This window comes from Syngnathus typhle, linkage group LG7 (genome assembly GCF_033458585.1).
Source record: "Syngnathus typhle isolate RoL2023-S1 ecotype Sweden linkage group LG7, RoL_Styp_1.0, whole genome shotgun sequence".
NCBI lineage: Eukaryota > Metazoa > Chordata > Actinopteri > Syngnathiformes > Syngnathidae > Syngnathus > Syngnathus typhle.
In genome coordinates this window covers 3,742,431-3,764,465 of record NC_083744.1, presented here as the reverse complement: position 1 = coordinate 3,764,465, position 22,035 = coordinate 3,742,431, and the positions used below count along the sequence as shown (strand labels likewise).

Sequence of the window (22,035 nt, the reverse complement as noted above, 5' to 3'; positions counted from 1 at the left end):
ACCGAAAGAAAAAAACGGCATGAAAATGAAGAATCGCAAAAGCTCGATTTTTTTTTCCAACCGGGGTGCAGGGAGTCCTAACCGGGGCGCCGCCCCGGCTCGCCCCCGCTTGGCTACGACACTGAATAGTAGGGTTTTCCCCAAGAACTAAACACGTTGTGCGGTTTTGAGCGCCGTCGGTCAATGTTGCGTCTCCTCGCACTGAGTTGTTATTTTGTTGCGCTCCTCTCGAGTGCGTTTTGGAGCGCGGCCCAGCTAAATAAAAAAAAAAACTCTAGCATGATGTGCCGCAGTGTTCCAAAAATTTAATCTCATCCAGTGTTCCCTCTAAGCTGCGCAGCTGCGCAATTGCGCACTGCTCGCGAAGTCTCTGCGCACAAGAAACAACATGCTGCACACAAAATAAAATTCAGCATACACTAATTGCTCAGTATCTAATGTTAGACGTAATCTAATCTAATTAAGTGGACCAATGACTTTCTTTCTGTGCCTTTCTATAGTGCAAATCAGTGATTGACCATCCAAGGTTATATGGTTCACTTACGCTACATAGCCAATCATAGCATTGACAGTGCCTAAAAATGTCTCCTGCCCATCCGTCTCGTGCAGGTTTGCTAGCTAACAACCCTGTGGCGGAGTCAAGAGATGCAAATGCTAAGTTAGCTAACCCCTTATCATGACAAAACGAACGAGCAGCGACGCATCCACTGGTCAAGCCAAAGTACTGTAAATAAGAGATGCAGGGGTTCTTTTAAGATGGAATGGTTGTCGGAGTGTGTGCAAATAAAAGAACAAACGGTGAAGCTGGGTGTGATTTTCTCTTTTTTGAGTGAGAATGGTCTACTATGCAAAACATGCAGTGAAGCCAAAGTGGCGGGCAAGTTTACGGAGGGAAAAATATGGACTGAATGGAAGTTTGGCTACCTCAAGCGTCACCTTCGACAGAAATTACATTTGAAAGCTGCTGGAGTTGTACAAAGACTCAAGATGGGACAGGGGATCGATGCATTATTGTGGGAGAGCGCAAAAGACCGACAGAAAAGGAACGAGCTGTCACACAAAACAAATTCCGACCCCGAGTATGTTAAAGTTCCCGTTGACAATAATTAATTTGTTCGTTCATTCATTCATTCATTCATTCATTCATTCATTCATTCATTCATTCATTCATTCATTCATTTAATCTGGTGTTGCACACAATGGTCCACAGTGTGCACAGGGAGCGTGTGTGTTTGCACAGACACTTGAAAATTAGAGGGAACATTGATCTCATCTCCGTATCGATCGTTTTAATGCGCAGAAACCAGAAGTTGATATTGATCATCGTCCCCGCAGAAAGGCACGTGGCTAACCGGCGGATCAATGAAAATGATGGAGGTATTAGGGAGGCGTTAGGACCCGCCCCCTGCCCCCGCTGCCGTTGTGGTTACAGTCAATACTTATGTTAACACTTCATGAAAATACAAAACTACAACTGAATCAATTACAAATAAAATTTAGAGCGCATGATATGAATTCTGGATCATTTATTAATGAAATCTAGAAAGCCACAATAATAATAATAATTATTATTATTATTATTACTACTACTACTAATACTACTACTAATAATAAATCCAATGAAAATAAATAATAATAAAATATATATAATGTATGCAGTATAAATAGAAATAGAAGAGTTTAAAAATAAAGTTGATCAGAATATGAAACAAGCTCTTCATCCAATGAAGTGATTACATTTTTGCATTTTGGCCCTCCTTCCAAAGTGTTGCTCAAATTGATTTCAAGCAAGTGTGTGGCGGTAACCATGGCAACAGATCAAAGTCAAAGTCTACTTTATTGTCAACTTCTTCACATGCCGAGACACACAAAGAGATCGAAATTACGTTTTCTCTATCCCACGGTGACGAGACATATTACACGATAGACATACAAATAAACGACACAATATAAAAACAAGAAGGCACAAACAATAAATAATAAGAGTGATAATAAATAATAAATAAACCGATAACACAACAAATAAGAGGAGCAAAACGGAGCCAGTGTGCATACAGCAGACAGTAAGCAGAGCGCAAAAGTACAGGACGCTACGCAGAACGGGGAAGCGAGTTCAGGATCCTAACAGCCTGGAGTATGAAGCTGTTTGAGAGTCTGGTGGTGCGGGAGCGCAGGCTCCTGTACCTCTTCTCAGAGGGCAGAAGCTCAAACAAAGAGTGAGCGGGGTGACTCACATCACTCACAATCGTGGTCGCCTGGCTGTCCCTTTTACAGGGTTGGGGTTTTAAATCAATACCTTCGCTTTCGGGATGACGTCATCCCAGAACAGGACGCTGTTGCAATGTTAGTGACGCCACAATGCACTTTGGGACCTGTGTGTGTGTGTGTTTGTGTGTGTGTGTGTGTGTGTGTATGTGTGTGTCGCTTTGGTGACATATTTTTTGTTGTTGTGGCATCTCAAACGAGCAGAGCCTCCAATGACTCGGCACTCATTTGTTATGACAAACTTTTCATTATTCTATTAATCTGTTTAATTGTGACATAAGACAGCAATTCCGTGAGTGAGTTAAAGCTCTCAGTGACAATTTCATTAGCTCATCTATGGCATTTTTCTATCAATAAGCCAGCAGTCTTTTGTAAGAAAGTTTTGTGCTTTGATTAAATCCGTGAGTGAGTGAGTGAGTGAGTGAGTGAGTGAGTGAGTGAGTGAGTGAGTGAGTGAGTGAGTGAGTGAGTGAGTGAGTGAGTGAGTGAGTGAGTGAGTGAGTGAGTCGGTTAGTGTATGTGTTAGTGCATGCACGTGTAGTTTATGTGTTTTGTGCCATGATGTAATTCCCGCAATGATCCATTTCTTTGAGTTTACAGTACCAGTCTGAGTTTGGGCTCAGGCAGGAAAACACACTTCCTGTGTCAAAAGATTTGAAGTGCAATCGGTGTATGTTTATATATGTGCTAGTGTGTGTGCGTGCGTGCGTGCGTGCGCGCATGCGCGTGTTGAGGAATGCTGAGGTTCGGTGTTTATTGCTGTTACACTGGTGAGAACTGAATGCAGGCCACAGAGCAAGAATGAGGGAGGGGAGCGGAAGAGGAGGATAAGAACGATTCAGACCAGAACTGGTTTGTTTTTCAAATGAACTTATAGTATAAAGGCAAAAAGAAACCAGGAACGTTCTGGTCTTCAAGGACATCTCAATTTGTTTTTGTTTTCACATAAACAGACAAATAGCTTTTCTGTTCCTAAAAGGCTGTGTGTTTCATGGTCGTCGAGTGGATTTTGAGAAGCATTATAGTCAATTCAGTGGGACTTATCGCTTATGACCCCGCCCCCTACTCACATCCCCTAAAAAATAAACCATTACTCGAAGTAGGGCTTTAGCTTTATCGTATGGTAATCTGTAATATCCTTTATTTCCTAAAGGGCATCTTTACATTTCTGACAGCTTGTTCTCCAGAAATTCACAGTAGCCAGGGCAGCAGCTAGCATACATTTTTACTGTCGCTGAAAACTTTTCATGTCCACACATTGCCTTTAATGGCAAAGTCGCCCCTCCCAACATGGCTGTCACAGCGGTTAGCTAACTTGTTACAGCAACTCAAACAAACGGCAATATGCTAATCAGAGGCCTGCGTCTTAGGGTCATGAACTCTAGCTTAGCAACCGTTGCTATGTTAGCCTGCTGATTCAAAGCCCGATTTTTTTTTTACATAGAATTATTCAAATAAGCACATTAGCAATTACAGCTAGCCAAATGTTTGTTGGCGATCTACGACAACAGCAAGGTTATGAGCAATTATTTTGGGACCAATACTCTTGTCTTTGTTGAGTATCTTTTACAAAAAACTATTTTCTGAACACTGTGACCTACCGAAATTTTAAATACATGTTGAATTGTTTCTACTAGCGCATGACTGGTGTGACTCGCAAGGCCGACATTTGAAGTCAATGAAGAGCTTGTCGCTTCCTTGGGTCATCTTGTTTGTCTTCCATTTTGTTCCTTTTGATTGGACATAAAGCGAGAGTTGTCGCGGCCTCAGTCGCTCACTTTATCTGGTTTTGGAATCGGGCCCTGTCTCGTCGCGGATCACAGTCGGCCTCTTTGTCAGCTGTGTGTTTGCTCCACGAAGGGTGGGCGAAGCGTGGAAGGAGACGCCTCTCAGGAGCTCACAGAAGCTCCCTTGAGGTCTTTGGTTGAGTTCAACCAAGACACTATTTTTTCCATAGGGGCATAGTGGACCGTTTACCAACCATCTGCTTCATAGTTTTGTAGTTCTGCGGTCGAATCCCAGCTCAGGCTTTCCTAAATGTTAGGTTCTCTTCAGGTTCCACAGGTTTGGAAAAAAAATCCTGTTGGGTTCAGCAAAGTAAAGAAAACTACAGGAACTTGAAGATGACAGAAATGATTCCGAGGCCTGTGAAATTAACGAAAGCTAACTAATGTAGCGACATGTTGCCTTTGAAATAACCCTTGTACAGTATGTTGTAATCAGTCTTGTGCTTCATTGTAGCGACATTGGTCACTGCCCTTGTTAGCATCAATCAACCTGTGTGTGTGTGTGTGTGTGTGAGACTGGCCACTATAGACAAGGAAGTGAGCGGTCGGTGAATTAGTCCATTGTTTGGTTCATTACAGCCACTTTTGTGCGGAAGGTGGCAGCTGTTAATCTTCGCACTTGGCGGGATTCTGTTCTCTGGGTTGTCACATGATCACACATGCGCACACACGCATAATGGTTTTACGGCAGTGGCACGCCGTCAATGCATAAAGCATCTTGTTGTTGCGCATCACTTCATGTGCCTGCGGACTTGGTTTTCACTGCATTCATCGTTCCCCCTCAGCACCCCGACAGAGAGTTTATTGAGTGGTTGCCACCATGTGACGACTCGGCTGGTTTCCCACGATAGATGCTACTTCGATTATTTCTGATTAAAAATGAGTGTTTGGAATGGATTTATTTTCACAAATAGTGAAAATACGCATTTGATTGACTCTAGGGCTGAATGATATTTTCCCAATAATATGGAGCCCTAATTGACGGCCAGAGAGAAATGCATTAATGAATGAGTTGTCAATAATGAATTAAAAATATTTTAAAAAATTCACCAGTATCCCAGCACGTGCTTTTTCACCAACCAGGCTTTGTCTCCTTCAGGTTGGGATGTCCTGAGTTGCTGCCAGCGTGCCCGGCGAGAGCGCAGCGCTGATGGGAGCTGCTGTGCCACCATGAGCTTACAAGATGGCAGCTGCAGCTACGCCAGCAGCGCCAACATGGCCACCGCCAGCGGCAGCATGCGGCGGCGCCTGGAGGACCAGGAGTTCAGCCTTCGCGTCTACCCGGGCTCCCTGGCCGAGGGCACCATCTACTGCCCCGTCAGCGCCCGCAAGAACACCACAGCGGCCGAGGCCATCGAGTGCCTCATCGAGCGGCTGCGCCTGGAGCGCACCAAATGCTACGTGCTGGCCGAGGTGAAGGAGTTTGGCGGCGAGGAGTGGATCCTCAACCCCGGCGACTGCCCCGTGCAGCGCATGATGCTGTGGCCCAGGAGCGCCTTGGAGAACCCCGGCGGGCTGGGCAGCGGCGACGATTACCGCTTCCTCCTGCGCGAAAAGAACCTGGACGGTTCCATCCACTACGGCGGCAGCCTCCAGATGTGGCTGCGGGTGACGCAGGAGCGCCGCCGCATGGTAGAGCGCGGCTTCCTCCCCCAACCGGCGGGGAGCAACCCCCCGACGGATTTGTGCGCTCTCCCCGAACTGACGGAGCACGCCCTCTTGGAGAGCCTGCGGGCACATTTCCGCCAAGAGAAGATCTACACCTACGTGGGGAGTATCCTCATTGTGGTCAACCCCTTCCAGTTCCTGCCCATCTACAACCCCAAGTACGTCAAGCTCTACGACAATCACACGCTGGGCAAGCTGGAGCCGCACATCTACGCCGTGGCCGACGTGGCCTACCACGCCATGCTGCAGCGCCGCCACAACCAGTGCATCGTCATCTCGGGCGAGAGCGGCTCTGGCAAGACGCAGAGCACCAACTTTCTCATTCACCACCTGACCGCCCTCAGCCAGAAGGGCTTCGCTAGCGGCGTGGAGCAGATCATCCTGGGGGCGGGGCCCGTGCTGGAGGTAAGACGCAACGACGCTGCACTTTTTTTGCGCCTGTCCGAGCAAACGCAGTCCTGCCTTGAGCCGTCCTTTGGACGCCAACATTTTTTTGTTTTGTTGGTGTACTGGCGGGCACATATTCTTTATCCTCTGCAAAGAACGACTCATTTGTATTCAACCCACCCAATCAGCAACCTAGAATAAAATTAACTCAATCTGCTCAAAATCAGCACAGCGAGTAAAAAAAAAAAAAGACAGCAGGTACCGTAAATTCCGAACTATAAGCCGCGACTTTTTTCCAAAATTTTGAACCCTGCGGCTTATAGTCAGGTGCGATTTATATAAGGATTTCTTCGTGATTTTTGTGATGACTTGATCATAGGGGTGAAAATCACGGGTTTTGTCACGATACGATATCATATCGATACAAAGAACTATGATACGATATTTGCCGATATCTTAAAGCCTGCTGCGATTCATTCACGATATATCGCAATATAGTGCTCTACGATCGATTTTCTTTTTTTTAATAAAAAATATAGAACAATATCCTGATTTATAACAATTCATACGCAAAATCAACAAGGTACTGCAAACTCTTTATTTAGGAAATTACAAGAGTATTGTAGTATACAAAGTGCTTATTTTAACACTGAACTTTGATGTCGTGTTTTTTCTTTAAATGTGCGGCGAGATTTGTGCTCCCTGAATATTTGATCACCGCATGGCAGGATTTACAAACTGCACGTGTCTTGTCCGTTGAGCCATCTTTTCTTTGGAATCCAAAGTGCTTCCAAACGAATGACTTGAAGCCTAAAGGGGAGCAAATTTCCTCGTCACTTTGGACACTAGCCATAGCACCAGCCCAGGAGCCGCGTACTAGTTGTCGACTCCCCTTTCACGTGCCTGCTCTGCTCACAACACAACAACGCCGCGCGCACTGCTCCCGGAAAGAGGACGCAAGCAACAATGAACTGGATTTCAAAATAAAGTCGCGTCTAATGCCCGAGGTCAAACACGGCGATATAAATCGATGTTTACATTTAGCATCGATGCCAATAAATCGTAGAGCATTATATCGATTAATCGATGTGTATGGATGAATCGTTACAGCCCTACTTGATCACTTTTATACACTGCGGTATCTTGAAGAAAAAAACAACAACAAAAATACTATTTTGAAACACTACTATGGCTGCTGCTTATTCTGGCTGTGTTGCTTGTGACTATTATGAGCTTTAGGAGGAAGGCACGCTAGGTGACCTGCGTCAAATGGCTCTTAACCCTTTCTCTTACTCTGCCATGTGACTGAGAGATTACACAAAGCAGTGGCGCTGTTTGGACCATCTGCATTGTATTAAAACCCAATCAATCAGCATTTAAATTCAATTCTTCTGACATTTTGCTCACCAAAAACAAGTTGTAATGAACGTGAACTTTTAATGTATTTTATTCAGAAGGTTACTTTGAACCCCGAAGCTTAAATGGCGGCGCCGCGTATTTATGGATTTTTACGGCCTCCAGGGGGCGCTCTAGCAGGAAGCAAGAGCGAGACAGACGAAGAAGAGATAATGCGCCGAAGAAGACGTGCTAGTTTGTGTTTTGATAGGCGTATAATTTACACGAAGAAGAGACAGAATGAGATCAAGACGGACATTACTGAAAGGGAGCTTTTATACACAAACCGTCATTATGGGGGACAAAAGAAATGCATATGATGCCGCTTTTAAGCTAAAGGCAGTCGATGTTGATGACATTGTGTTGCGTCACCCTTTTTCTTTATTTCGTGGTCCCGTCTACTCTGGAGCTATACGTGTCGCTCGCTAGTTTAATGTAATTTAGCGCTTTGTGCATGAATAAAATTTGCATGAACAGACCCTCATCACACTCGAAGAAATGCATAAAAGCGACAACGAAAGAGAGCCTGAGAAATTGTGAGGCGAAGGATATCTAACGCTATTCCAATCGGACACTGAGGAGGAAGACTTCGATGGTTTCAGTGCACAGGAGGAAGATGAAGACGATGAAGCTCTTTTTTTACTTTTACTGGTATGTTTTTTAACGAGCCCTGTTGGTGCTGTACTACCGTGTTGCTGTTGTGTTACCGCCGCGTCTCAGTGACTTCTACTAGTTATGTTTTTTTTAATCCAGCCCTATTAGTCTTGTGTTACTTCCGTGTTGCTGCGGCATTACTGCCGCGTCAAGGGCAGTGTTTGGAAAGAAATGTTAAAGTATGTTATTAAAACTTTAAAAAGGCTTTCTGTGAACGGTCTTTCTTTGTAAAAAACGTGTGTGCACGTGCGGTTTATAGTCTGGTGCGGCTTATATAAGAAAAAAACTAAAATATCCCCCAATTTTAGCTGGTGCGCCTTATAGTCCGGTGCGGTTTATAGTCCGGAATTTACGGTAATCGTGGCTGTGAATCGTGTGCTCTCTCCAAAACCAAAGGCTCATTGGACTTCATTTAGTCGGTCGGTTATTCCCAGCAGTCCGGCTGGCGTGCAGCTGTCTCACTCTCGTTCCCGGGGCTTCACTTCCCGCTCGTATGTTCTAAATTAGAGGCGGAGGTGACAAAAGCCCAGACGAAATACAACGAGAAGGCAGCAGGTTGGTCCTCTGGCCTCGGGATGCCGCAGCTCGTGAAATGGAAAGCTCCCGTGGCCTATATTTAGCGCGTATGATATGACAAGTATATCCAGGCCATGTGACCTAGAAACCGAGTTTGCTCAATCTCTGCATTGATGGCACAAAAAAAAAAAAAGATCATGAAATGTTGACTAATCCGTCCTGGATTACAAAATCAAAAATGGATTATGGACTATGAAAAATCATTGGGGAAGTTTTGCGAGATGACGAAACAACCCGGTCAATTCAGGACCTTTTTTTTTTTTTTTTTAATTGTTGAGTTGAGCTGTTAGGATGCACGTGAAGGTGTTGTCCGCACGCAGCAGAATTGACGGGCAATTCGATCGCTCGCTCGCTAGCTTTTTATTTACGCTTCATCATCTGGCAAACGTCAAGGCGGCTGACGGCTGACGGCTGACATCTTCCAGTGCAGCTGCTTGGGGTGAAACTGCTCAATGTTGCTTGAAAATGACGACACATGTCACAAATTCGTTTTCTATTGCGATGACTTCATAGTCAACACCGAGATGAGATGATTCACCCCCCCCCCCCCAGCAACTGTTCAAGCAATGTAACACACGTCGTCTGCATGAAGACGCTTTGCGTGGTTCCGCCTCCAAAGTGGCGACAGATGTCTCCTGAGGCATCAGGTGTTTGAGTCCCACTATTACTCTAATTGCCATGTGCCTAAGTGACGCCCGCAAATGCGCACGTTGGAAGAAACGATTAGTTGGCGCTCAATGTCAATGTCGTCTTCTAATGGCTCTGTTGAACTTGAGATGTTCACTCACGTTTCTGCCTTGACTTGTGTTGTTTATCAACCTTCTGCAAAAGCTTTCTGGGCCGCCGAGCCCAATTGCGCGGTGCTAGCCGAGTCCAGATGACAGGCTGTTGTTGTGGCCTCTCACAAAAGCGCCCCCCTCCCCCTCTACCAGATGCTTCCCATCCAGATGTCCTCAGTGCACTAAAGCAGGCAGGCCCCTCGAGGGACACAACCTGTCTCCTGCGGCTGATGGATGGTTCCAGGTAGTGCCCGGGCCCTCCTCTCTTTTTGCGGCTCCAGAAGGTGGGGACGAGTAGCCCGGGATGGAGGACAGCTCCTCGTTTTCACCTAGTCAGTCTCGAGCTCGGTGTACAGTTACAGCATCAGAAGAGGTGAACTCGCTCACCCGAGACAAAAGGAAAAGGCTTTCGCAGCCCCGTTCCATTGTGCCGCTTGTAAACTTCCCCCCCACTGCTCTTACCATATCATGGTCTGCACTATGCTAGCCGACGCTACGATTCGTACGTTGTGACGTTGTTTTTGTTTTGATCTAGTTGAATGGGAATTTCCCCATTTTTGTGACTGATGATGTTATCGTGGTCTATATTTAGATTGATGTGCGATTGGATTGATGACTAGAATTGATTTAGCTTGTAAGAAGATTAGTCAAGATGCTAAACATGAATGAACACATGGCTGGAGCCAAAGCAGTCAAGTTGTGCTCAAGGCCAAAATAAAAAATAAAACAAATCGCCGTGCTATAAAACATTGTGGTAAGAACAGAGATGATACAATATGCCAATTTCCTTCTTTTTTTTTCTGGAAACATTGAGTTTTTCTTTTCCTGGTTTAAAGACCGACCAACATGGTCACCATTGTACATTGTGGCACGGCTAACTGTAGACTAGTCATTAAAAAAGATTCCAAAATGTCAAGTTAACACAAAGAAACAGCTGGAAGTTCTGGAATTGGGCTCCCATCTTCTGAACTGATGAAGAAAAAAAATCTTTCATCTGTGCCCGGTGGCTCCCCTGACAACTTACTGCTTGAATGTTTTATGCTAACACGCTACATGCTCCCTTTGCGCAGCCAACTCGACTTTGGAATAAGCGAAGGAAGTACATGTGTCGTAACAGACTCGAATGGAAGTGGCCCAACGCTCCAAATGGGCCTGATTCAATCGAAGCGCCGCTGCCGCCACCCCCACCAGAAGCAGATGCGATTACAAGCATTAGCTGCAAAGAAGCCATCTGGGCCGCTTGCGCTAACTCAATCTACGCTAAGCGCTCTTCCGGTCCAGCTACGACCGGCATTGGGGCAACTCGGTCCTAAAATTATGGCATATCGGTTCTTAAGTCAAGACGTATGAAAAGTCTTGAGCGTCCTTTTAGTTATTTTAGAGATTGAAAATGTATGAGTGGAGGTGTCGGTGTGTTTTTTGTTGCCTCGGGCCTTTGTGTGCCTCAAGCTAATCATGCTAAATCCTTCTGCTGGAAGAGATAGGGCAACTGTTATGGCTTTCATTTGAAATTCAAAGCTGCTTAATCTTCATATGTGCCGCAAAATCAAAATAATAAATATTAAAAAAAAGCCAGCCCCTCCCTCCACCCCACAGGCTATTGTGGTGAACAATGAAGTTAATCATTTAATGATTTAATCTCTTTAGTAAACCTCTCTCATTTTTGAGTCTTTATATTAAATAACGGGGATTTCCATTTGAAATATTCCTTCTGTGATTGGGTTATCATCGACACTATGATAACCAACACCCACAAGCCCTCCTGTCTATATTTTAAATTGTATTGATATTTATAAGCGATGATGTTCCAAATAAGACGTGTGCTCACAATTGTGCACTTTAAACTGCTGCCCCACCTAAATCTTATCTAACCATTTGGAGCCATGCATGAAGTCTGTATGAATGTTTCATGAAGTTGTTTATTTAATTGAATTGACAAAGATTTATTTGTTAATTTATTTTAATATATTTTTCAATTTTTATTTATTTATTTGAATTGATAATCTGTTCATAATGGTAGCCTTATTGTTAAGTGGTTTGTCAAAGAGCCTCCGCTCCTCGGCGTCGAGAGGAGCTAGACGAGGTGGCTCGGGCATCTGGTTAGGATGATGTGTTCGAGGTGACGTGTTCCGGGCATGTCCCAACTGGGGATGGCCTAGGACACGCAGGAGAGAGGGCTGGAACCCGCTTGGGATCCATCAAAGTGAGGCCTGCATGGTCCTCCTGATGCTACAAGCAGGAGATGAAAACACCGCCCCCTCCCTCCCGAGGGATGAGAGCGGGTGGCGTAATCCTCAAAGGGCTGGCGAGGGACACATGATGGAGTCATATGCATCAACCCAGTGCCCCACTTTTGCAGCAAAAGGGCTGCTAAGTATTTTGATTCATTTTAGGAACAAAAGATATTTCACAGATAGAATCATATGTTGTACCGTTTTTTTCCGTGCATAATGCGCCCCCGTGCATAATACGCACCCTAAAAATGGCATGTCGATGCTGGAAAAAAGCCGCACCCAAATTTTGACTCTTAAGTCCGTAAACGTAAAATTATTTCAGAAAAAAGATCATCTTTGGGAACAACCGGTGTTGTTGTTTGGGATTTTTGTAGGGTACATTGTGACAGCAAACGAGCAGGTGATCGAGGAAGCGTCTGATAAGAGAGCATTGTGTTCGTATGGAGCGTGTTTGACGTGAACAGCAGAGAAGAAAGGAACAAGGCAAAGTATTGTGAAATAAAATATTACCTGTAATACGCATTTTGTTATTTGCTGATTGAAACTGCTAATTAAACTGTGAATTGAAACTAATAGGTAGAGAACTGAGCTCTCGCTCTTTATATAGCTCACGTGTCTTGGCAATCGGTTCCGCGCATACTGTAATGGCGGCCTCCATATGATTATAAAACAAACAATATTTGACAATAACACACCATCAAGGATTGCCCCATCGCATCAAACGATGGGTCGTCAATTATGAATTTGACTGACTACCGTAATTTTCCATGTATAATACGCCCCCATGTATAATACGCACCCTAAAAATGGCATGTCGATGCTGGAAAAAAGCCTGAAAAAACGGTAGTTACATTTTGTGCATTATACATGGAAAAAGACGGTAAATGTGTTGCGCAGGATGGCTGAATGTGATGCGCGATTGACAACAAACAAGAAGAAAGGTGTGATTTCAAGTTTTATTCCGAGGGAGATTTTCTTCAAAAATTGTTGTACCCATGCATAATGCGCACCCCAGATTTTAGGACAATAAATCAATAAAATTTTGCGCATTATGCACGGAAAAACACGGTATATATTTATCAGCGATAAAAGCCAATATTTTATTTTTGGGTGGCCGGCCGACATTCTTGTGTCATCCTCGAATCGATGCACTGAACATCAGCCCAATCCTTTTTCCGCATGCAGAAGCAAAACAAGCGCCATGTGTACTTAGCTGACCTTGACATGAGGCAGAAAGTGGAGCAAACAAACCCCATTCCAAGTCCCGATGACATTTGATTGATGGAAAATATTGGTTGACGGAAAACAAGGGAGAGTAAAGTTTGTCTTCTTCTCTTCCTTCTTTCACCAACTTTGAAAGGGGCAAAAATGGGTTGCATTTGGCTGATGCGTGTTGTGGTACATTTCTCTGTGGTCACGCATGCTAATTGCATGCATTTTTTTTTCACAACAGATTAATGAAGCCCCCAGGTTGATCTGCGGAGTAAAAACAGACTTTTGGTGCTGTTATTTCTGCTGCATGCTTGGCCGGGAGAGCGGCCTGAGATAAGGCAGAGCAGGGAGAAAAAGACAGCAAGAAGAGAGGGAGAAAAAAATAAAAAGAAGGAAATAATGCATGGTGTGCCAATTTTCCACATAGTCTCTCATCCAAGACGACAGGAGATACCCGTGTCTTTATCGAACACCTTTGTAAGTCCCCTTCACGCTTCCAACACGGCGCACATCCATGTATCGAGACGCGGAACCAGAATTCCACAAGGCCTTCCATTTTGGCTCTTGTGCACTGAGTTATGAACTCACGGCCAAAAGACTCGCCATCCAAACTGCCGCTATTTGCTTTGGACGCCGACAAGTAGCTTTTTGGACTCGGCAAAACTGGAAAGTGGACTTGTTGGCCAAAATCGCACTAAGTCCACCATGTTTATGTCATAAATTATAAAAGTTTTTTTTCGAGTGATATGACCTGAATAGTAGTGTTCTAACTGGACTTTTTTGCTGCCGATTCCAGTGCCGATTATCCATGAGCGAGATTGGCCAATACTGCTGCACATTTTTCAGTTTTAGAGTCGATTATTTTAGGAGTTGATAAATCTGTCAATTATTTATTTCAATTAACTCATTCAGTACCATTGATGGTTATAAACGTCAAAGATATTAACTGGGTTGGCGGTGAATGAGTTATTTCAGAGGGGAAAAAATACTAATAAAAAATTGTAAATTGTGAACATTCTGGCATGATAACGTGGTAAGAAGTTAAGAACATTATGCTAATGCTACACGCTAACTTGTCACATTTCAACACATGCGCCGTCCTGGCTAGTTCACGGATGTTTTAAGTCACCTCAGTATGATCAGGTCCTCTTTACATCTATATCAAGTTTTCTGACAACGGCCCCACTGACTCAAACGTCCGCTCGTACGAGCTGTCAGCTGAGAAATGATCTTGCCGTCGAAGTGCGGGAAGATGTTTATCATCTCACCACCGGCGCGAGAATCCCCCGAGCGGTGGGCGGTGTGTCTTGCCGGGACGCTCTAATGACCTCTTGGCTTCTTGACAGCCGTGAAATGGCGCAAACGGCGCCAAATCATGCGGCGAGGTTTTCCTCGTCGCGTTGGACTTTTACACCACAATTGGAGAGTCTGCATCTCCCCGGTCAGACTGCGGTTTTCTGTTACAGACTCATCTGCTCTGAAGCACCAAAGGTTTCATTGCTCGGTCTCGCTCCAACAAAGCTTCGGCACTTTAAATTAAAAGCTTCTGACTGCGGGCTTTGTTAGACAAATCTTTCATGGTGTTTCTGCTCCCTCCCATTGGAGCAAAAAGGCTTTTTGAGCCAAATTCAGAACAAGGCAAATAGGTCATTGTTCTCTACTTCCGTTCTTCTGAGAAAAAAATTCTCCACGCAAATGAACTTGAGACAACTAAAAGTATTGTTGCCCTCCCAAACGCCTTCAAGTCAGGGATTGTTCTTCCACACCAAATTCATCCAAGTGTGCTTGTAGAGTAAGAGTAAGAGTAGAGTAGAGTAAAGTAAAATCTGGTATAGATTAGTACATGGTACTAATGGTTTGTATAGTCCAGACATGATTTTGTTTTCCAAATAACAGTCCCAATTTTGAGTGGCGTTCCTCAGGGAATTGTTTCAAGTCCGCACCAAATGTGTTTTGTACATCCAGCCTGAGTAAGAACCAGTCAGTCACAATTATTAACAAAGTTCCTCAGAGATGCGAATTAGGTCCCGTTGTTTTTGATGACGTCTTACTTTTCCCATGAAGGCGTTAGACAAAGACAAATGGTCAGGCTCTACAGTGGAAGCAACAACGTAACGCCGTATGATGTTTCATGACCTCATATAGCATTTTTCCTTCTATATGATGTATAAATAGAGCACCAATACACAGCATGTGCCACACTTTGTGTATAAAGCCTCCACCCCCACAAATGAATCATCTCTGGCTGCACTTCCAGTGCCTTGCGAAAGTATTTGGCCCCCTTGATTTTCAACATTTCGCGACATTTCATAAAGATATAAAAGTTTAATTTTTTGTCAAGAATCAACAACAAGTGGGACACAATTGTGAAGTGGAACAAAATTAATTGGATAATTTAAACTTTTTTAACAAATAAAAAACTGAAAAGTGGGGCGTGTAATATTATTCGGCCCCCTTGGGCCAATACTTTGTAGCGCCAACTTCTGCTGCAATTACAGCTGCAAGTCGCTTGGGGTATGTCTCCATCAGTTTTGCACATCGAGAGACTGGAATTCTTGCCCATTCTTCCTTGCAAAACAGCTCGAGTTCAGTGAGGTTGGAGAGCGTTTGTGAACAGCAGTCTTCAGCTCTTTCCACAGATTCTCGATTGGATTCAGGTCTGGACTTTGACTTGGCCATTCTAACACCTGGATACGTCTATTTGTGAACCATTCCATTGTAAATTTGGCTTTATGTTTTGGATCATTGTCCTGTTGGAAGATAAATCTCCGTCCCAGTCTCAGGTCTTTTGCAGACTCCAATAGGTTTTCTTCCAGAATGGTCCTGTATTTGGCTCCATCCATCTACCCATCAATTTTAGCCATCTTCCCTGTCCCTGCTGAAGAAAAGCAGGCCCAAACCATGATGCTGCCACCACCATGTTTGACAGTGGGGATGGTGTGTTCAGGGTGATGAGCTGTGTTGCTTTTAAGCCAAACATATCTTTTGCATTATGGCCGAAAAGAATCGATTTTGGTTTCATCTGACCAGGGCACCTTCTGCCACATGTTTGGTGTGTCTCCCAGGTGGCTTGTGGCAAACTTTAAACGAGACTTTTTATGGATATCTTTGAGAAATGGCTTTCTTCTTGCCACTCTTCCATAAAGGCCAGATTTGTGCAGTGCACGACTGATTGTTGTCCTATGGACAGACACTCCCACCTCAGCTGTAGTTATCTGCAGTTCGTCCAGAGTGATCATGGGCCTCTTGGCTGCATCTCTGATCAGTCTTCTCCTTGTTTGAGATGAAAGTTTGGAGGGACGGCCGGGTCTTGGTAGATTTGCAGTCGTCTGATACTCCTTCCATTTCAATATAATTGCTTGCACAGTGCTCCTTGAGATGTTTAAAGCTTGGGAAATCTTTTTGTATCCAAATCCAGCTTTAAACTATTCCACAACAGTATCTCGGACCTGCCTGGTGTGTTCCTTTGTCTTCATGGACATTCTCTGCGCTTTAAACAGAACCCTGAGACTATCAAAGAGCAGGTGCATTTATACGGAGACTTGATTACACACAGGTGCATTCTATTTATCATCATCAGACATTTAGGACGACATTGGATCATTCAAAGATCCTCACTGAACTTCTGGAGTGAGTTTGCTGCACTGAAAGTAAAGGGGCCGAATAATATTGCACGCCCCACTTTTCAGTTTTTTATTTGTTAAAAAAGTTTAAATTATCCAATAAATTTCGTTCCACTTCACGATTGTGTCCCACTTGTTGTTGATTCTTGAGAAAAAATAAAATTTTTATATCTTTATGTTTGAAGCCTGAAATGTGGCAAAATGTTGAAAGGTTCAAGGGGGCAGAATACCGTTTTTTCCATGTATAATACGCCCCCATGTATAATACGCACCCTAAAAATGGCATGTCAATGCTGGAAAAAAGCTTGTACCCATGTATAATACGCACCCAAATTTTGACTCTTACTTAAGTCCGTAAACGTAAAATTATTTCAGAAAATAATTTTTGGGAACAACCGGATGTTATTCTGCCGGTCAGTATCACTGCGCATGCAGTAGCAAACTCGATAGCGAAGAAATATGTGAGACTCTCAACAGGATCACCAATATTTGAGTGATGTTCCAGTTATTCATCACAATTATTTATTATTATAATAATAATATATAATATATATAATAATTAGGGCTGTAAATCGCGGGTTTTGTCACGATACGATATCATATCGATACAAAGAACTACGATACGTCATTTGCCGATATCTTAAAGCCTGCTGCGATTCATTCACGATATATCACGATATATCGCTCTATGATCGATATATATATTTTTTTAATAAAAAATATAGAACAATATCCTGATTTATAACAATTCATACGCAAAATTAACAAGGTACTGTAAACTCTTTATTTAGGAAATTACAAGAGTATTGTAGTATACATAGTGCTTATTTTAACACTGAACTTTGATGTTGTGTTTTTTCTTTAAATATAAATATAGAGATTTGTGGTCCCTGGATATTTGATCACCGCATGGCAGGATTTACAAACTGCACGTGTCTTGTCCGTTGAGGCATCTTTTCTTTGGAATCCAAAGTGCTTCCAAACGAATGACTCGAAGCAGATTTCCTCGTCTTTTTGGACACTAGCCATAGCACCAGCCCAGGAGCCGCGTACTAGTTGTTGACTCCCCTTTCACGTGCGTGCTCTGCTCACAACACAACACGCGCGCACTGCTCCCGGAAAGAGGAAGCAAGCAACAATGAACTGGATTTCAAAATAAAGTCGCGTCTAATGTCCGAGATCAAACACGGCGATATAAATCAATGTTTACCTTTAGCATCGATGACAATAAATCGTCGAGCATTATATCGATTAATCGATGTGTATCGATGAATCGTTACACCCCTAATAATAATTATTTATTTATTATTCACAATTGTCCCCTCCGTGAGTCGTCGCCTTATCGTGGTGGAGGGGTTTGCGTGCCCCTATGATCCTAGGAGCCATGTTGTCTGGGGCTTCATGCCCCTGGTAGGGTCACCCATGGCAAACGGGTCCTAGGTGAGGGGCCAGACAAAGCACGGCTCACACGAGCCCCTTATGACGAACAAAATATATGGATCTTGTTTTCCCTCGCCCGGACGCGGGTCACCGGGGCCCCCCTCTGGAGCCAGGCCCGGAGGCGGGGCTCGAAGGCGAGCGTCTGGTGGCCGGGCCTTCGCCCATGGGGCCCGGCTGGGCACAGCCCGAGAAGAAAACGTGGGTCCCCCTTCCCATGGGCTCACCACCTGTGGGAGGGGCCAAAGGGGTCGGGTGCAGTGCGAGCTGGGCGGCGGCCAAAGGCAGGGACCTTGGCGGTCTGATCCCCGACTGCAGAAGCTGGCTCTTGGGACATGGAATGTCACCTCTCTGGCTGGAAAGGAGCCCAAGCTGGTGTGCGAGGCAGAAAGGTTCCGACTAGATATAGTCGGACTTTTCTCCACGCAGTTTGGGTTCCAGTACAAGCCCTCTCGAGAGGGACTGGACTCTCTTCCACTCTAGAGTTGCCCATGGTGAGAGGCGTCCAGCAGGTGTGGGTATACTTATTGCCCCCCGGCAGGGCGCCTGCACATTGGGGTTCACCCCGGTGGACGAGAGGGTAGCCTCCCTCCGCCTTCGGACGGGGGGACGGGTCCTGACTGTTGTTTGTGTCTATGCACCAAACGGCAGCTCAGAGTACCCACCCTTCTTGGAGTCCCTAGAGGAAGTGCTGGAGAGCGCTCCTTCTGGGGACTCCATCGTTCTACTGGGTGACATCAATGCTCACGTGGGCAATGACAGTGAGACCTGGAACGGCATGATTGGGAGGAACGGCCCCCCCGATCTGAACCCGAGCGGTGTTCTATTGTTGGACTTCTGTGCTCGACACGGATTTTCTATAATGAACACCATGTTCAAACATAAGGGTGTCCATGTGTGCACTTGGCACCAGGATACCCTAGGCCGCAGTTCGATGATCTACTTTGTAGTCGTGTCATCGGATTTGCGGCTGCATGTTTTGGACACTCAGGAGAAGAGAGGGGCGGAGCTGTCAACTGATCACCACCTGGTGGTGGGTTGGCTCAGATGGTGGGGGAAGATGCCGGTCCGACCTGGCAGACCCAAACGCTCTGAGGGTCTGCTGGGAACGTCTGGCGGAATCCCCTGTCAGGAAGAGCTTCAACTCCCACCTCCGGCAGAGCTTTTCCCACGTCCCGGGGGAGGCGGGGGACATTGACATCTGGGTGGACCTTGTTCCGCGCCTCCATTATTGAGGCAGCCGACCGGAGCTGTGGCCGTAAGGTCATTGGTGCCTGTCGTGGCGGCAATCCCCGAACCCGCTGGTGGACACCGGCGGTAAGGGATGCCGTCAAGCTGAAGCAGGAGTCCTATCGGGCCGTTTTGGCCTGCGGGACTCCGGAGGCAGCTGACCAGTACCGGGTGGCCAAGCGGAACGCGGCTTCGGCGGTTGCTGAGGCAAAAACCCGGGCGTGGGAGGAGTTTGGCGAGGCCATGGAGAATGACTTCCGGACGGCTTTGAGGAAATTCTGGTCCACCATCCGGCGTCTCAGGAGGGGGAAGCAGTGCAACGTCAACACTGTTTACAGTGGAGATGGCGTGCTGCTGACCTCGACTCGGGACGTCGTGTGTCGGTGGGGAGAATACTTCGAAGACCTCCTCAATTCCACCTACACGCCTTCCATTGCGGAAGCAGGGCCTGGGGACTCTGAGGCGGACTCTCCAATCTCTGGGGTCGAAGTCACTGAGGTAGTTAAAAAACTCCTCGGTGGCAAGGCCCCGGGGGTGGATGAGATCCGCCCGGATTTCTTAAGGGCTCTGGATGTTGTGGGGCTGTCATGGCTGACACGTCTCTACAACATCGTGTGGACATCGGGGACAGTGCCTCTGGATTGGCAGATTAGGGTGGTGGTTCCCCTCTTTAAGAAGGGGGACCGGAGGGTGTGTTCCAATTACAGGGGAATTACACTCCTCAGCCTCCCTGGTAAGGTCTATTCAGGGGTGCTGGAGAGGAGGGTCCATCGGGAGGTCGAACCTCGGATTCAGGAGGAACAGTGTGGCTTTCGTCCTGGCCGTGGAACAGTGGACCAGCTCTTTACCCTCAGCAGGATCCTCGAGGGTGCATGGGAGTTCGCCCAACCAGTCCACATGTGTTTTGTGGACTTGGAGAACGCGTTCGACCGTGTCCAACTGATAAGGGCGGTTCGGTCCCTGTATCACCGATGCCAGAGTTTGGTCCGCATTTCCGGCAGTAAGTCGGATTCGTTCCCAGTGAGGGTTGGACTCCGCCAAGGCTGCCCTTTGTCACCGATTCTGTTCATAATTTTTATGGACAGAATTTCTAGGTGCAGCCAAGGCGTTGAGGGTGTCCGGTTTGGGGACCTCAGCATCGCGTCTCTGCTTTTTGCAGACGACGTGGTGCTGTTGGCTTCTTCAGGCTGTGATCTCCAGCTCTCACTGGAGCGGTTCGCAGCCGAGTGTGAAGCGGTCGGGATGAGGGTCAGCACCTCCAAATCTGAGTCCATGGTCCTCGATCGGAAAAGGGTGGAATGCCCTCTCCGGATCGGGGATGAGATCCTGCCCCAAGTGGAGAAGTTTAAGTATCTTGGGGTCTTGTTCACGAGTGAAGGGAGGATGGAGCGTGAGATCGACAGGCGGATCGGTGCAGCGTCGGCAGTAATGCGGACTCTGTACCGGTCCGTCGTGGTAAAGAGAGAGCTGAGCCAAAAGGCAAAGCTCTCGATTTACCGGTCGATTTACGCTCCAACCCTCACCTATGGTCACGAGCTATAGGTCGAAGAACGAGATCCCGGATACAAGCGGCCAAAATGAGTTTTCTCCGCAGGATGATCGGGCTCTCCCTTAGTGATAGGGTGAGAAGTTTGGTCATCCGGGAGGGACTCGGAGTAGAGTCGCTACTCTTCCACGTTGAGAGGAGCCAGATGAGGTGGCTCGGGCATCTCATCAGGATGCCTCCTGAACGCCTCTCTGGGGAGGTGTTCTGGGCATGTCGCACCAGTAGGAGACCCCGGGGACGACCCAGGACGCGCTGGAGAGACTATGTCTCTCAGCTGGCCTGGGAACGCCTTGGGATCCCCCGGGATGAGCTAGATGAAGTGGCTGGGGAGAGGAAAGTCTGGGAGTCCCTCCTGAAGCTGCTGCCCCCGCGACCCGACCCCGGATAAGCCGAAGAAGATGGATGGATGGATATTCACAATTGTCATGGTGATTTCTTAACTAGGCTGGATGTATTTTTTTTTTGTTGCCGTTGATTTCTCTGACTGCCCAGAAAGGCATCACCGCGATCAGTTTGGTTAAAATGAAAAGAGAGGAAAGTGACGTGCGGACATGTGAAAAAGGTGGCTCTGTATGGGAGAGAAGTTGAAGAGGAATAAAAACACCCTTGGAAACAAAAACTTGCCCCTCGTCGTGACTCGGAGCCGCAACAAATATTTCGGATTTGTGTAGGGTACATTGTGACGAGCAGGTGATCGAGCAAGCATCTGATACGAGAGCATTGTGTTCGTATGGAGCGTGTTTGAAGTGAACAGCAGAGAAGAAAGGAACAAGGCAAAGTGTTGTGACAACAAACAAGAAGAAAGGTGATTTCAAGTTTTATTTTGAGGGGGATTTTCTTATATAATTATTGTACCCATGCATAATGCGCACCCCAGATTTTAGGACAATAAATTAGTTAGATTTTGCGCATTATACATGGTAAAAAACGGTACTTTCGCAAGGCACTGTATATACGTGTTGTTCTCCCGAGGGGATTAGCACTCCACTGCGGGATTTTCCCACACCACCTCCTGGCGTAAACTCTAGCGTTTGCCGTCAGACGCTATGCTGTGAGATGCTCGTTGGCAGGATATTTTGGCCTTTACTTTTGTAATAGGTTGAGCCGCAATCCTCAACGAATGGTAAAAAGCAGCGGCGCTAACCACCGCAGCTGCCTTATAATTTATTGATGCATTTTGTCGGACTTAAACGCCCGTCAAGTTTTTCCACGGGGTTCGGCGGTGGGGACGCCGTACGACAT

At 46.0% G+C, this 22,035-nt stretch overlaps 1 protein-coding gene across 2 annotated transcripts in view; it reads left to right on the top strand.

The window, feature by feature from the left end:
• The window catches only part of myo9ab (myosin IXAb), a 68,644-nt gene that overhangs the window by 6,288 nt on the left and 40,321 nt on the right, over positions 1-22,035 (top strand). For both annotated transcript variants that reach the window (XM_061282610.1, XM_061282608.1), the window contains exon 2: positions 5,152-6,125. In XM_061282610.1, coding sequence (XP_061138594.1) covers positions 5,223-6,125 — 903 coding nt within the window. In that variant the 5' untranslated portion in view covers positions 5,152-5,222. The remainder of the gene's footprint in view (positions 1-5,151; positions 6,126-22,035) is intronic.